Here is a 16,837-nt window from a genome sequence, read left to right on the forward strand (position 1 = left end):
CTTGACAGCCATTTGGCTGGAGAGCTGCTCATTATATCCTGCTGTGTTTGTATAAATAAATGCAATTCTGCTTCCTTTGCTTTTAATGTGTTCCCGCTTCATCCAGCATCTTAATCAAGCCTCCATTACCACACTGTCCATATCCACATACATATAAAAAAAGAGTAATGGAGCCAGGTTGCATTCATTCATTCAATGATTAGTGAGTATGACTTCATGCCTTCCACTGTTAAATGAATGTGAAATAAGCAATTAGCATGTTTAAACAGATCAAATATATAGCTCTTTTTCAGAGTTTTGTGGTTTGGTTTTAAATTAACACGAATATTTGAAAGCTGGACAGGAAACTGTGGAGGGATTGAGAATAAAATGTATAGCTTTAATCCACAGCCTATATGCAATCTACAGTTGCAAGCAAATAATCAACTTCAATCTAGTATGTTTTAATAATCTATATCTAATATTAAGGCATACGTAGAGGGAAGCTATTTGCTTGCATCTGTTGATTGTAAATATAGGTTGTGTATTGAAGCAATACATTCTAGTCTTTATATTGCACTTGTAGATTGACACAGTAGATTGTAAATTGAAGCTATAAATTATATATTAAGGGTGTAGATTAAACATTAAATTGTAGATTGAGGCTATAAATTCAACCTATCTTTAGATTGTAGATATATGCAGTATATTGAAGTTTTGCACTTAGGCTATAGATTGCACACATAGATTGAGTCTGTAGATTATAGATTGAAGATATAGATAAAGGCATACTAGGTTGAAGCTGTTTATTTGCTTGCATCTGTAGATTATAGATACAGGTTGTGGATTGAAGCTATACATTTTGTTTTAAATTAAAGCTGTTGACTGATGTAGATTGAGGCTATAGATTGAAGATGTAAATTAATACAGTATATTGAGGTTAAGGCTCCAGCAACCCCCCGGAGAATGGAAGGATGGATGATGGATATTGAAGATGTATTGTAGATTGTAGTTTGAGGATGTAGGTTGTAGATTGAAGCCGTGAATTATAAACTGAGGTCTGAATACTGAAATCGTGGTTGAGAAATCCAAAATAGAGATTGCAAATTCTGAGAAACACAAAGACAATAGTGTCATTATTCATCAGTAATATTACTGAATTTTAAGTGACCATTCAGTGAGGTCCTCAGACAGGTAATGATTGAAACGGTTACTTGATTTCTTGCGTTAAAACTAGTCTTACCTGCATTCCCAGGTGTCCCGGTTGCTGATCCTGGGAGGGGCGAGTGTGTGTCACCGTACTGAGGTTTTGAACAGCGCACCAGTGCTGTGTGTGCAGTCTCACCTGGGCCACCTGGAGATGGCTGCTTTGCTCCTGGAGTGTGGGGCGCCAGTGGATGGACAGTCGGAGAACGGCATGACCTCCCTATGTTATGCCTCAGCTGCTGGACATCTGCCACTGGTCACCTTACTGTGCAAAAAAGGGGCAAAAGTAAGTTGATATACTTAGTCCCTTTTAATAAACAAACTGGCTATAAATGATTCAAACACTTCTCCAGATTTCAACTCTAACCCTGTATTTCATTAAAAGATATTCAGGGGTTTCATTGGGAGGTGGAGATACCATAAAAATGTGGCGTTTTTAGTGCCCTAGCCAAGATATTATTACCCATTCCACCCCAAAAAAGCACAATTACCTAATTTGTCATAGTACTATATACACATATATCATATAAAACAAATAAACTGAATAAAATAATGAATCATCTTAATAAAGCAAGCAAGATGGCTACTGCATATCAGTGGATGAATATCAGAAATGGGGTGCTCATTTGGTTGAATTTTATTTTGGGATTTCACTGGAACAGCGAGCAGATGGACTTTAGTAATGCCACTTTAAAGTAGTAATGAATTTATTTCTATGAAAATAGATTACATTTTATTGTTATATTCTTATTATTAGACATTCTAACAGTAAGACGGGGAATAAATGTTGCGGTCCTCATTAACTTTAAATACTTTATAAGTGTGCATGTACATGTCAATCAAACTGAAAACAACAGAAAAAGAGACTGCAGTTATTTTTTGGTTATATAAACATATTTTTGCACACAGTGTACTCTATAGTGTACATGGTGTTCCTTCTCAGTTGAACTGAGTTCCTTCAGCAATTGTCAATAATGATACAGTATGACCAAAGTGAAAATGACTGCTCAAAAAGCTGGAACTAATTAAGAAATGCATATAATATATTATTTGATGAATATTGATCAGTATCCCCTTGATAATGTTTTCTTTTTTTTTTTCAGTGTAGTTTTGTAAGTAACTATACATGTGTGTTATATGTGTTAGGTGGATCATGCTGATAAGAGCGGTCAGTGTGCACTGGTTCACGCTGCTCTGCGGGGTCATGCTGAGATTGTGCAGTATATTCTGGAGCAGGAGTGGAGTTCAGACCTGAAGAACAAGGCACTGCAGCAGGCACTGATTGCTGCCTCCAGCATGGGACACACACAGGTATTAAATACACATTGGGATACAGGATACACACAACAAACAGTTACTAAACACACATTCTCACATTTAGTTATCAAAATAGACAAATACTATACTATACTTTTATAAAAAGTAATTTAGAATTAAGAGTGGCCAACCCCCCCAGACACTCAAATCCCTAATATTTAATACACACAATCTTGAATCATCATTATCTTATTGATATGTTTTACAGGTGGTAAAAAGAATGCTTGCATTGAACAGTGACGATTTTTCAGTGCAGATTGATGGTCATGATACTTTGTGGGGTGAAACAGGTTTGTAAATACACCACATTACACTGCATTTTTAGTCATCTTATCTTTACTGTAAAGTACAATGTTTTGAATTAATGTCAGTGTGTAAAACATTACATATAATTAAATTCACATTTATTTGTATAGCTTTTCAGGTACTGTCCAAGTTATGGATTTCAGTAATGTACACAAATAACCGTTAGCTATATGTATTAATAAACAATGTATTCATTTAAGACAGAACAATGAGCTCTCTGAAGTAAATGCATGTTGTTAACAAATGATTAGGATGTATAGAAAAATACATTTAGCATTTGATTCAATGTTGATTCAGTATATACAGTATAAGACATGGTGCTATATATAATTTACATGTAAGCCTTGTCATTAAATGGGAGTATTAAAATATTTAAAAATGCATAGCTATAGTCTGAAATCACATACTGTCTAATATGTACTACATTTTGTTTGAAACTTACTACGCAACTGCTAAAAAAGTAAGTTCTATATAGTATGAAGTCGCAACGCCATGGTCATGGTTTCTATTACCAAGGAATGTATGAACTGATAACATGTATACTTTTAATGCAATGTAAGTCGCTTTGGATAAAAGTGTCTACCAATGCATAAATGTAAATGTAACTCATTGATCCAAAAAATGGTCTGCATAACATCATGCATAGTATCGAATGCATATTGGAGAAAGTAGTTTGTCATTTAAATCATTTGAAGTCATAAATTTGAACATACTACACTTTTGGACTGTTTTTCGCATATTGTATAGTAGGGAAGTAGGGATATTCGGATGCAGCAATAGTTTCCCAGGATGGCAGTCTGCTGTACTGCATAGATCATCATTATGAGCATGCATATCTTCTTCAGCTCTAACCGCTGCTGCTGGCCGGGGCAAACTAGAGGGGTGTGTGTTCCTGCTGGATCAAGCTGCCAGTGTAACACAGTCTAACCGCAGAGGGGTGGCACCCATCTTTAATGCAGTGCGACATGGACACACACAGGTAAGACCCTTTATTACAACGAAATTATTATTTTTTTTACATTGATCATTATCAATATCATTGATCTTTTTTTTTCTCTCTCTCTCTCTCTCTCTTCCAGATAGCAGAGTTGTTTCTGCAGCGTGGCGCAGACGTGAATTGCAGTGATAAACATAGTCGCTCTCTACTGATGGTGGCTGCAAGTGAGGGACACCTGGAGACCGTGGACTTCCTGCTTTCACACGGTCAGTGATAGTGACTCAGGGCTCCTTAATCTACTATAACTACTATAACCAACTATAGTAACCTACTACTATAACCCTATAGCCTTCTGTATCACATTTCAATGGCCTCTAAATGATCAACATGATCAAAACTTTGCTGAAAAACCTGTTGTACCCAATCTTCTACATGCCTTTTGTTGCCTGATTGACAGTTTATACTTTTTTTTTAGCAAGTAAAACACCTTTTGGTATAATTGTAAAAGTGCCCACCAGTTGTGTCTTTTTCGTGTGAAATCTTTACTGATTTAAAGTCAAAATAACATCTATATTGTTAGTAATATTTCAAGATGAACACTTACTGGACTGAATAACTTGGGTTTACTTGATTATACTTGATGTTAAAATATGAGTATTAAATATGTTACAACAGATCTCTCAATCATCATTGTATTGCATTGCATTATACACTGCCTGTTTGGATTTAAATAGGCAAATGCTTAAAGGGTTAACCCTTTAAGAGTCTATGATTGGATCATTATTACAGTGATTTATTATATTTCTGTATAGTGTAGCTTATATTTCTTAAACAACCATGTAGGAAGACACATTATGGCCATATTCCAGGATGACAATGTCAAGATTCATCAGGCTCAAATTGTGAACGAATGGTTTGGTGGGAGCCTGAAGAATCATTTTCACACATGAATTGGCACCTCTGAGTCCAAACCTTAAATATATTGCAAGTCTTTGGGAAGTGCTGGAGTAGACTTTACAGAACACTTGACTCGTGCATTGATCTTGACCAAAAATTGATGCACCTCTTGAGGGAAAAAACATCACAACATCCAATCACTGACTCTTAAGTATTTGCCTATTTTAAATCCAAACAGCGATTTCTTTTTTGCCAGGCAGTATTTTGCCTAACCCCCCTGCCCCCCAAACCAACCCCCAACCCACCCCCAACCCACAATAAAAACTATGGAGCTTTGATCATAAAAACAAAGATATTAAATTCATCTTAAGACATTATTGGGAGATATAGAGTGACAACTGATTCTTTCCATATGCATTTTATGTAAGTAGTCTGCTATGGTTTCTTTTTTGTACAATACATTTTCTATGATTATGTGAGCTCCTCTCCTTGTTGAAATTTGATGCGTTTTTGTGCTTATGCACCAAAGTAATTTGTTTGTCTATAAATTCCTTAGTTTTTTTGTACTCAACAAAAAAAGAAAATATTTACAGGGATAATATACCACTGCAGTAAAATTTCTGTGACGACTGGCATCATTCTGTCAAATAAAAGTCTATAATGATTGTGTTTATATTGTAGGTGCATGTATGACAGCAGTGGATAAAGAAGGTCTGACCCCACTCGGGTGGGCATGTTTGAAAGGGCAGAAGAAAGTGGTGGAGTTTCTAGTGGAGAGGGGAGCTCAGATTGACCACACGGATAAGCACGGGCGCACCCCGCTGGACCTTGCTGCTTTCTACGGAGACGCAGACATAGTAAGCTGAGATAATCTCTCTTTTTGCAGACATAAACACACTCGGACACTTGTGTCTCAGTATTACGCCGTGTCCATATCTGAGCGATCTGTATTCAGGTGCATTACCTGGTCGAGTGCGGAGCGGCGATCGAACACATGGACTACAGTGGCATGAGACCTCTGGACCGGGCCATCGGTAGCAGAAACACCTCGGTCGTGGTCACTCTGCTGAAGAAAGGGGCTAAACTGGGTGAGTCTCACCTCAGAACATCATGACACATATTCTTTTATATCTCTCCTGGGTTCAAGTGCCGTCCTCTAGAATCTAGATCGCCACAGTCAGGTTCTCAAGAGGGTTTTGTCCATTCTAAATCTAGAATGTGGTGAGTTCCATTTGTTCTCCCCTTTTCTCGGAGAGTAAAAGCACAGCGTTCCTTTGCCGAGTCCTAAATGCAATTGAAACCAGGCCATATTCACAGCAGAGCCGTGCAGGACTGTTAGCCCACAGTTAAGTAGGACGCTGATGATGTATGGGACTGTCATTCACGTTCCGCGTCAGGGCAAAGACTTTTATAGCGAAGTCCACTCAGCTTTATACCCAAAGTCACAGAGTGCAAACCTTAGGAGAACAAATTCCCCCTCCAGTTTAAAAACGTCTAATTACATCTGAAACGGCGACTGTCTCTACCAGTCTGAGTTTGAGGATGGCAATGACTTTGCCAGACGCATTTTAATGACGTTGTGGTGTGATTTGTCTTGTCTACACACTAGACGTGGTTCAGAAAAGCTTCTGTGTGGATTGAAGGAAAGAAAAATCTCCCGCTTTTGTGAGCAAGCTCCATAACCACTGAAAAATAACCCATGTTTTAAATTAGAATTAGCTGAGATTGCCAGTTAGCCACTAGAAGGGAGCAATATAGAGGTTAGCAATTTTTTGCCTGCTCATTTCCCCTTGGTATACAAGTAATACTGCAAGACAAGCAAAAAGTTTCCATCTAGTTTTCATTTTTTTAGCTGTTATACTCGCATCCAAACCATCACAAGAGGTTTGCTGGTTTAGAAAGTCTGCCAATGAATAGCTTCATCCTTTAGTTACTGTAGTTCTCTTAAAGTTAGCTTGAAGTAGCAATTCTGCAGTTTGAACACTTATTTCAGCATTATAAAACACGAGTCCAGGATGCTGATTGGTTGATACCATTCCAGCTGTTCTAAAATACACGATATAGTCACAAGTTTGCCTAGTTTCTCTATTAGCTGCAGATTACATTATAGGAATTACATATTCTAATGGACATTATAAATATAATGATTTAGTGTATTTTTTATTCGTATTATGTAGTAATTGTTTTATAAAAGGCACTCGAGGCTAAGCTATTATTGTGAATATAGTTTTGAATATAGTTTTCAAACCTTATTGCTTAACTTGCATTTTTTCAGTATATACACTACTGTTAAAAGGTTTGGAGTCTGTACGATTTTTTTTAAAAGAAATTAATACTTTTATTTAGCAAGGACCCATCAAATTGATCAAAAGCTTTTGAACTTTCTATTTATCAAAGCATCCTGAAAAAAGGTATCATGGTTTCCACCAAAAGAGTGGAATTGCTTACCCTTAAAGGGTTAGTTCACCCAAAAATGAAAATTCTGTCATTAATTACTCGCCCTCATGTCGTTCGACACCCGTGAGACCGCCGTTCGTGTGTGCCTCCACGACGCATGCGCGAGAATATGACGCAGATCCGCCGTTCGGACACATGACCCAGAAGCGATTTGTTTACAAGCAGAGGAAGACGCGCGTATCTAAGCTGTTGGATTCTACATTGATCGTGCTTTAGGTCTCGGCGTAGTTCTCAAAATCGGGCTAAAGTGTGCATTTCATGGATTCCCGAACCCTGGCGTTACGTCATATTCTCGCGCATGCGTCGTTAAGGCACACACGGAAGACAAGAACAAGTTGGATAAAGGTGTTATTTTGATTTTTTTTTGCGCACAAAAACTATTGTCGTCGCATCGTAAAATTATTGTAGAGCCACTGTGGTGAGATGGACTTTGTAACGACGTTTTAAGTGCCTTTTATGGGTCTTGGGAGTGTAAATGTACTGAATGCCAATGGAGGCCTATCTGAAGCCTTTCTCAGCCATCAGCTTTCAACTAAAATATCTTCATTTGTGTTCCGAATATGAACGGAGGTCTGACGGGTGTCGAAGGGTGAGTAATTAATGACAGAATTTTCATTTTTGGGTGAACTAACCCTTTAAGAGTAATTGCTGTGAAGTAATGGCTGCTGAAAATTCAGCTGTGCCTAACAGAAATAAATTACATTTTAAAATATTTAAAAATAGAAAAGTTATTTTAAATTGATAAGATATTTCACAATAAAACTCTTTTTATTGTATTTTTGATCAAATAAATACAGCCTTGAAAAGCATAGACTTTCAAAAACATGTTAAAAATCGTACCGACCCCAAACTTTTGAAATGGTAGTGTGTATTCCTTCCCAATTTCAGCACACATCTATTCTTCTTGAGTTTTTCCCTTGCATTTATTCTTTATGCTTTCTCTTTTGTTTCTTTCTTTCTGTACTGCTGTCACTATCACTACTAAAGGCTACAGAACATCTCCTTATGAGCGATCAGGTACAAGCACTAGGAAAGCCATACTCTGAATCAGTCTATGTGTTATTGACTGTCAGGACTGACGTCTGTTTCCCTCTTGAAGGTAACGCTGCCTGGGCCATGGCCACCTCCAAACCGGACATCCTCATCATACTTCTGCAGAGACTCATGGAGGAGGGAAACCTGCTTTATAAGGTCTGTCACTGCCAACAACTAGCTTTACCTTTAGTTAATATGTTCCTACAACAAATATTACATTTAAACAATAGCCGCATTTCCATTACCCTTCAAATTGCGGAAATTTTGCAAAAACTCCCATATATCCCATATACTCCCAAAAAAGTTTTTACACTGACATAAGGTGGTTTTTCAGGCAATTAAAAAAATAAATATTTTGCAAAACTTCAATGGAAATAGGTTTTTTTTTTTTTGGATTTATGGAAACCCTGCTAAATTTTCATGAAGGTCTTCTGAAACTCTCTCATACTCGTTTCTTTTCCCTTTCCTCCATGTATTCTTTCTCCTTTTCTTCTCAGAAAGGGAAAATGAAGGAAGCTGCTCAGAGGTATCAGTATGCACTGAGGAAGTTTCCGAGGGAAGGTTTCGGGGAAGACCTGAAGGCATTCAGGGAGCTCCGGGTTTCCCTCTATCTCAACCTGTCCCGCTGCCGCCGCAAAACCAACGTATGTCACATGAGTTACAAATGTTGGATGTCAATATGTGACCCTGGACCACAAAAGCAGTCATAAGTTGCAGGGGTATATTTGTGGAAATTATACTTGTCCAGAGTATGGGTCAAAATTATCTATTAATTTTTTATTTATTTTTTTAATGCCAAAAATCATTAGGATATTAAATAAAGATAGTGTTCCATGAAGATATTTTGTAAATATCCTACCATAAATATATTAAAAATATATATATTATTAGTAATATGCATTGCTAAGGACTTCATTTGGACAACTTTAAAGGCGATTTTCTCAATATTTAGATTTTTTTGCACCCTCGGATTCCAGATTTTCAAATTGTTTTATCTCGGCCAAATATTGTCCTATCCTAACAAACCATACAAAAAATGACCCTTATGACTGGTTTTGTGGTCCAGGGTCACATATATCTCTGTGTCTTAAACAGAATCAAGTATATTAAATGGCTATAGGCATTTTATATAGATCACATACACGCTCATCTTCTCCTGTATAATTGTGATGGTTTGTCTAGGTTGAGGAGAAGAGCCTCACAGGCTGTTCATAGAAGTGTTTTGAGTGCAATTAGGAGGCAGATTATGTGAGTGTAAGAGAGAGATAGAGAGAGAGTCGCTATGTGTCCTGCTACGTGTTTCCTAATTACACAGGTTCTAATGGTTATTTTAATAGGATCTTCCACCATTAAACATTTAAAGTGCATCATTAGTGCTGACAGTTATGGCTCCTCACTGAATCTCTGACCTCAGACTCAAGGACGGAATTTCAACGAGAGATTTCTCCTGATTACAGATTCATGCATGAGAGCAGAATGAGGGACTGAGGTAGAATGTGAAAGTAAATCCAGCCCCTTGGTATGCACGCATAAATACCAGGATGCAACAGTGCTGCCATGAGCGCAGTAATCACCCTCATGGGTCTAGTTAAGACAAAGAGTTAAACTTGCTGAAAACTTGATCGGTCCTCATTTTTTCCCGTCCCTTTTTCTTGTCACGCTCATTATTCCTTTCACATTTGTTCTTGACAGGATTTTGGCATGGCTGAGGAGTTTGCCACCAAAGCTCTCGAGCTCAAACCAAAATCCTATGAGGCATTTTATGCACGTGCCAGAGCCAAAAGGAGCAGCAGGTAAAGAGCCTTCATGCTGGTTTGGAACATGTGAATTGATTCTGATAAGAGTGAAACACTTCCGTTGTCCTTGCTGTCTGCACGCAAACCCGAACATATAACGCAACAAAACTCTCAAATTTTACAGTTCTTATTAATGAATCAGTTCAACCACTTCGCAAATTGGATGAAATGCAATACAGGAGTCACTGGTGCGAGTCACTTCATGGACTTTATAGAGTTGTCTGAACTATTAGTCATCTCTGGTTCCCTTTCATTCAGTCACGTTCGACGTGACGTTGATGACTGAGGAAATGGGCTCTCAGGCGAGATCCCATTACATCGGTCATCGACGCAACGTAAGGGTTACATTCCGAGGGTTACATACGTAACAGAGACGTTACTATTTAAACTTGAATCAAACTTGGAGTCATGAACTACTAATGTGTTGTGTACTTTTTCAGCAATTAAAAAAAAAATCCATTTTGCAGGTTAGTGTAACTTTAATTAGCCTGATGCATATTTAGTCAGTGTACTATAGTCAACATGTACGTTATAAAAATAGAATATTTAAACAAAAAAAAGTATGCTACCTTCTAGGGATGCCACAATTCTCAATATAATATTGAACCGTTCGGTACGGCCTTCACGGTTCAATACGCGCCTTTGAATTGCGGTTTTTCGGTTTTGCATTTAATTAAGTATTTTTCTACAAATTCTATCATTTGCCTCCATCCCAATTTACTGAACAACGTGACATACATTCACATCACACGTTAGTGGTGGAGTTATACTCACAGAACACTGTAGTTATTCACAATCACGAAAGTTCATTATTTGCATGCGTTTTAAAGCCTTGCCGGCTCATTCGCGTGCATATGCACTGTTTTAACATGCGCTTCTCCGAGCGCGCGCACTAAACACATGTCAAACACGTGATTACTGGACGAAGTAGTCTTACTGTGCTAATACTGTCAAATACACACAAGGTTAATATAAACACAGTCGGTTATGTCTAAAGTGAAAGTAAAATCGGCGTGTGTCTGTATCATGGTCTGTATATTAGATGCACGTAGGTCTTAAATTGAAAGCAGCGCAGCCTAGTGAACACGCTGTCCTTAAAGGGACAGTTCACCTCTAAAATTGTCATTATTTACTCACTCTAATATTGTTCCAAACCTGTATTCATTTCTCATTTTTGAGTGAACTATCCATTTAATGTTAATACAACAACAAAAGACAAAGAGAAAATCACTCACTGCTCTTGACTGAAAAACTTTAATACAGTAGCTTTAATAAGAATCAGTGTATATTTTATAGTGAAGTCTATGTAGTGTTTTATTTTTACATTTATTCATTCAATTTCATACTTAAATGCTGCTGTACAGCTCTGAGCTGCCTGTGTAAATCTTTATATATATATATATATTTATTTTATATTATACAATACACTAGGAATGTGTACAAGGGTTTTTTAAGTAAAGTTTTAAGTTTAAGTAAGGTTTTTCAATTATTTTAAGTAAAATAAAGAAAGAGTATTGCAATTAAAAAATAGTCTTTTTTCTCCTTAACCTCTTGCGGTTCCTGTCGCTTAAGAATAGAATAGCAAAAAACTGATGTGACAAGCCATCAGAACCGAACCGAAAACCGTGGTTAAAAACCGAGGTATGTATTGAACCGTGGACTAACTGTATTGTTGCATCCCTACTACCTTCTAATTATGCTACCCATATTAATCATAAGCCAACTTGAAAGTCACGACATCAAAAAATCAGAATCAAGGCATCAAATCTTAGCCCAAGCTAAAGGATTTTGTTTTTCATTTAAAAAAAAAAAGAGAATATCAAAAATATAATTTCACCCAATATTTCTGTGATTTAAATTATTTTTGTGCTTATTATAGTACAGGGGTTGGTAACCTTTAGGTTATTAAGGGTGTTCACACTTGGAATGTTTGGTTCGATTAAAATGGACCCTGGTGCGCTGAAAAGATGGGTCTCGGTTCACTTCCAAACAAACTCTGGTGCGGTTCGAATGAAATATGAATGCACACGGACCAAAGACATGTAAACAAACTAAAAACATGAAGATGAGTCCCTAAAAAGGACGGAATGCTCAAGCATACCTGTTTTTTCTTGTCATAGTCATGATGATGTGCCTCCTCCCTGCTGATCTTCATTTTTGTGTGTGTGTGTGTGTGTGTGTGTGTGTGTGACCGAGGCTTCTTGCCGGTGTTTTGACCCCATAATACATTTGATAAGCTCTTCATGAGTTCTCAGCTGGTCAAAATACTATCATATGTAGGCTATACCAGTGTTTCCCAACCGGGGTGCCATCTGACGAGAGCAGGGGTGCCGTGTAAAAGTCCTTCAAATATATATATATATTTTTCAAATAATTCTTTCTTTGTAAACTTTGTTCAATGCATGCGAGTACTGCCGGATGTTCGAAATATGACCAGTCATTTTCGCCATCATCACCCGGGTGTAGTGGCAGAAGACGCGAATGAGAAGTCGCGCGCGCTGTGAGAAAATTTGTCTCTGTACACTCATCTGAAAGCGCGCACACGTCTCACAGCGCGCAAAAATTGAGTTCCCTTTCAAGTCTTGCTCTTGAACGGACAAACTCACACAAAAAGTATGTCAACATGTCCATCTTGATGAGTATTCTAGCAGACATAGTCTGTATATGCCTTAAGTAAACTTTATACTGTCGAGAAAGATGACGCATATCCGAGCATTAGGTCTTAAAGGGGCAGTAGTCTTTACTGCGTCTGTTTATTGTCAAACAACAAAAGACAAGGACATCACTCACTGCTCTTGATTGAATAGCTTTTGTAAGTTTAATAGGATTCATCTTTAATTTATACAGTCAACTATGCAATGTTATTTTACATTTGATCAATTTCTGTACCTGAGAACTAATGTTAGACGTACCTGAAAAACCTGAAAAGCATAGTTTATTTTATTAGTATCTTTGCTCAATAGTATTTATTTGTGCTGCTGCTTGTATTTAAATTATCTGTTCTTATTATTTTCTTTATTTTTATTTGACAGTAGTCCTTTTTTCCCTGAACATAGCAAATACTGAACCGTACCGAAACGGTGAACCTAAAACCGCGATACAAACTGAACCGTGAGCAATCTGTACCGTTACACCCCTAGCGTAACGTAACATTACGCTAACGTAACGTAACATTTTCAAAGGGTGCCATGACTGAAAAAAGGTTGGGAAACACTGGGCTGTACAACGAGCGCATTTAGCCCAGCACACAGCATTGTTTTGGAAGTTCGGTAAATTACGTCTCAAAACAGGCAATACATCATAAAAGCTGACCAATCGGGTTGTGACCATATCCATATACCTTTAAGTTCTTAAAAGTGCCAATCTGATTGCTAAGCGGACCAGGACTTTTTCTTTTGGTCCAGACCAAACGAACGAAGTAAACCGAACAACAAGTGTGAACACGCCTTAAGTGGCATTTTTGATTTTTCTAGTTAATTACTGTGGAAATTAGTTATAATATTTGTGAGCTGTCATCCACTTGCGTGACTCAAAGTACAGGACTACTGCCTTGAATCGGCATTCTAATGTGCAGTGATCATGCAAATGGTTTGATCTGTGTGCTTTAATTGACTAGGATAATTCTCACGCTTTTATAGTATGTATTGCTGAAAACTATACACAGGACAGGCTTTGTGACTGAGGAATGACTAACTCAAAATGTAGAACAGTATGCAGGTGCGAGTTTATCTAAATTAAACGCATACGCCTATCTAAATATTGTTCACATCAGAGTCCTGCACGAGTGGATTCTGCGCTAACTCCAATACTTCTTTGCGTTAATGCGCTTGATTGGCTATAATATAAATGCAAATCTTTGACACTCTTCATAGCGTAACACAAATATACAGGGGAGTTTGAAAGCAGCTGCCTACCAATCAGCCAGTACCGAAAATAACATTGGCTATTTAACCCGCAGTCTGCCTGTGCCTACTGACTCCCGATCCGCACAGCAAATGACAAGGTAAATATTTTCCTCCCGTTCCATCAAATTGTATTGGTCCACCTGTCGGGCACCTGCAGATAACTGACCATGTGCAAGACTCAAGGCCAATTTTGCCTGTTATGGGATAATTGTTAGCTTAACAAAATGCTAATGTCCAAATTAGTTGTAAACCAGTCGCTGCCTGTAATCAGAGTCTTAAATGAGTCATTTATAAGGTTGCATTGTGGTTAAAGATCCTGTTTATGTCGAGCAGGGGCTCTGAACTCTGGCCCTCGAGGTCCATATTCCTGCAGAGTTTAGTTCTAACCTCGATCAAACTCACCTGCCTGTAACTTTCTAGCAATCCTGAAGACCTTGATGAGCTTGTTCAGGTAAGTTCCATCAGGGTTGGAAACTCTGCAGGAAAGTTTGAGGGCCAGATTTGAGAACCCCTGACATAGACTCCTGCCCATGTTAGAGGTAGGCAAAGAGAACGCATAGATCTAAACCATCTACTGCATATAGCACACTTAATAATGGTTAAATATTTACCTCCTTTTCACTCTCTCAGGCAGTTTGCAGCTGCGCTGGCTGATCTTTATGAAGCGGCGCGTCTGTGTCCCAGTAATCGAGAGATCCGACGTCTGCTGGCACGCGTGGAGGAAGAGTGCCAACACCTGCAGCGACAGGGCTCTAAACACCCTACCTCTCACGCCAACCCCTCACACCATGAGGAAGACAATGAAAATGATGACGACGAGGAAGATGATGACGAAGATGAACAAGACAATGAGAGTTTGGAAAAAAGCCCAGACAGTCTCAGCATAAACATGTTGCAGGCAGATGAGGAGGAGGAGCGGCGTGAGCAAGAATCCTCTTGGCAGGAGAAAAGGAAGGAGAGCTGGCATCAAAGCCGCACCTTGCCCGATTCTCTAGGCCTGGCGATATCGGATGCCCAGGCTGCCGTCTCAGCGGCTGCCTCTGGACGGGCCGCCCACAGGCGCCTTCCGTCCAGACAGGCTCAAAGCATGAAAAACCGAGAGTACACCAGCTCGCTACACATCGAGGGCAGGACTCCCCAGAGTGCCGGGTCGAGCCCCATGCCGAGCCGCCACCGTCCCACCTCGCTCCGAGCAGGGCCCTGCATTGACATTGGCAGCGTTGAGAGGGGTCCGCTCAGTGGTACCAGAGAGGGCCACATTCAGTTTGGTCATGCAGAGAAGGCCGAAGGCAGCGTTGAGCCAAGGGTGGAATTTTGCAGGAGCAGCAGCGTGAGAGTGTCCAGCTCCTCCAGCGGAAACCTGTCGGACACCAGCCGCGTTCGCAATTCTGTGGCGTGTGCTCCTGACAGTGGCACGAGGCAATCGGATCATAAGCCACGCCCCTTTATGGGTGTCATTGACAAGACTGCACGTTTCCAGCAGCAGCAGCAAGGTCACCATGGCAACCAGGTGTCCGGTTACGGCTGGCAAGGACTTGTGCCAGAAGGGCTCGTAGGTCACAATGTAAGTGTCGTCATGAACACGCATTCGCAAGGACTGACTAGTGACCTCCAATACGCTAAATTGAGCGCTTATCAGGAGCCCGTCCATAACAGCACACACACATCCGAATTTCATCCTGGACCCGGATACAAGGACAGTAATCCCCTCCAGCAGCACTACAACGACACCAAGCACAAGCAGGCCAGCCTGGCCCGGGACAACCCCATCCTGATCAGCTCCATTAAACCTAAACGCTCCTTTATTGAGTCCAACGTGTAGCTACAAACTCATACCTTATGTTGAGCACATTATTTACAATCTAACGATTTTAATATAGGGGGCTCGGTTTTGAAGACTAAATTCGATAACACTTTACATTAAGCTTCCCTTTGTAAAGGGTTCATAAAGGTGTTTTTAAATGACTAATAACTCAAATGCATTATAAATTAAGCAGTTATAACTGCATGACTAAAAAGGGTGACTTTAACGCAATACTTGCCAAATAGGGAGCCATTTTTAACTCGCATATTATAAATGCTTAATAAATGTATTTATTCACACTACTTTAACTCAACCATTTATTAATGAGTAACAAACATAAATAACCCATGAAAGTGAACCTTAATGTAAAGTGAAAACGTGTACCATGATTCACAGGTGTTCACTTTACATTAAGGTTCACTTTCACACTTTCATTTTAATAAATGGTTCACAGGTAATTAATATTGGAATTAAAATATTCATTATTAATATCTCATCAAGTTATTGTGCTAGTTTTTTCTGCCCAAAATAATTTGATAATTTCATCTTGATAAACAGGAAGTTGATAGACATAATGAGTTTTTTGTGGAATATCACGGAGTAACTTTTGGTATGGAACATTTTAAGAAAAGTGGCAGTCATTGATATATTAATATGAGAACCACAAATACAACACCCGTCAGTCTCACTATGATAGTCTATCTTTGCTGCATCATGAAATAAATCAGGAATCTGGTTTTGAGTTAAATAAGTGTGAATAGATACATAAAAAATGGCTCACTATTTGGCAGGTATTGCGTAAGTCACCCTTTTTAGTCATGCAGTTATAACTGCTTATCAACGTATTTGTAAACAAGTTATTATTCATTTAAAAACACCTTTATGAACCCTTTACAAAAGGAACCTTAATGTAAAGTGTTACCCTAAATTCAAAGCATTTTGTGCGGGTGCTCCAGGTAAGCGCACACCAGTAAAAGATTGCCTTGCATTTCTGTTTACAACTACAGCTTCAGAGGTATTTAAGCACATTTTTAAATGCGCAACGCTGCAGCTGCACAGAGCTATAAAACAGATGATGTATTAATGTATTAAGATGACCTGACTTTAGACTTCAGTAAGGACACAGGACGTCTACCGAGATGAAACACTGTCTTTTACAGTAGGATTGTGGACCGGTCCCATGTGTATTCAAAAGCAT

The 16,837-nt window shown here is 38.8% G+C and overlaps 2 protein-coding genes across 4 annotated transcripts in view; one reads left to right on the forward strand and one right to left on the reverse strand.

The window, feature by feature from the left end:
- tanc1a (tetratricopeptide repeat, ankyrin repeat and coiled-coil containing 1a) overlaps nt 1–15,657 on the forward strand; it is a gene marked incomplete at its 3' end in the record, with an annotated part of 110,424 nt that extends 94,767 nt beyond the window's left edge. Inside the window, exons 16-26 of the mRNA XM_079840104.1 lie at nt 1,235–1,471; nt 2,332–2,496; nt 2,711–2,792; nt 3,654–3,787; nt 3,888–4,011; nt 5,324–5,499; nt 5,598–5,730; nt 8,199–8,290; nt 8,632–8,778; nt 9,827–9,927; nt 14,466–15,657. Of these exons, the coding sequence (XP_079696230.1) occupies nt 1,235–1,471; nt 2,332–2,496; nt 2,711–2,792; nt 3,654–3,787; nt 3,888–4,011; nt 5,324–5,499; nt 5,598–5,730; nt 8,199–8,290; nt 8,632–8,778; nt 9,827–9,927; nt 14,466–15,657 (2,583 nt within the window). The remainder of the gene's footprint in view (nt 1–1,234; nt 1,472–2,331; nt 2,497–2,710; nt 2,793–3,653; nt 3,788–3,887; nt 4,012–5,323; nt 5,500–5,597; nt 5,731–8,198; nt 8,291–8,631; nt 8,779–9,826; nt 9,928–14,465) is intronic.
- The window catches only part of wdsub1 (WD repeat, sterile alpha motif and U-box domain containing 1), a 40,880-nt gene continuing 24,815 nt past the window's right edge, over nt 773–16,837 (reverse strand). For 2 of the 3 annotated variants that reach the window (XM_079840096.1, XM_079840093.1), the window contains exons 14-15: nt 1,223–1,450; nt 773–1,088 (exon numbers count right to left, since the gene is read on the reverse strand). In XM_079840096.1, coding sequence (XP_079696222.1) covers nt 1,411–1,450 — 40 coding nt within the window. In that variant the 3' untranslated portion in view covers nt 773–1,088; nt 1,223–1,410. The remainder of the gene's footprint in view (nt 1,089–1,222; nt 1,451–16,837) is intronic. The other variant, XM_079840094.1, reaches the window with a different exon arrangement.

Source organism: Gobio gobio (genome assembly GCF_949357685.1).
Source record: "Gobio gobio genome assembly, chromosome: 17".
Classification (NCBI taxonomy): Eukaryota; Metazoa; Chordata; class Actinopteri; order Cypriniformes; family Gobionidae; genus Gobio; species Gobio gobio.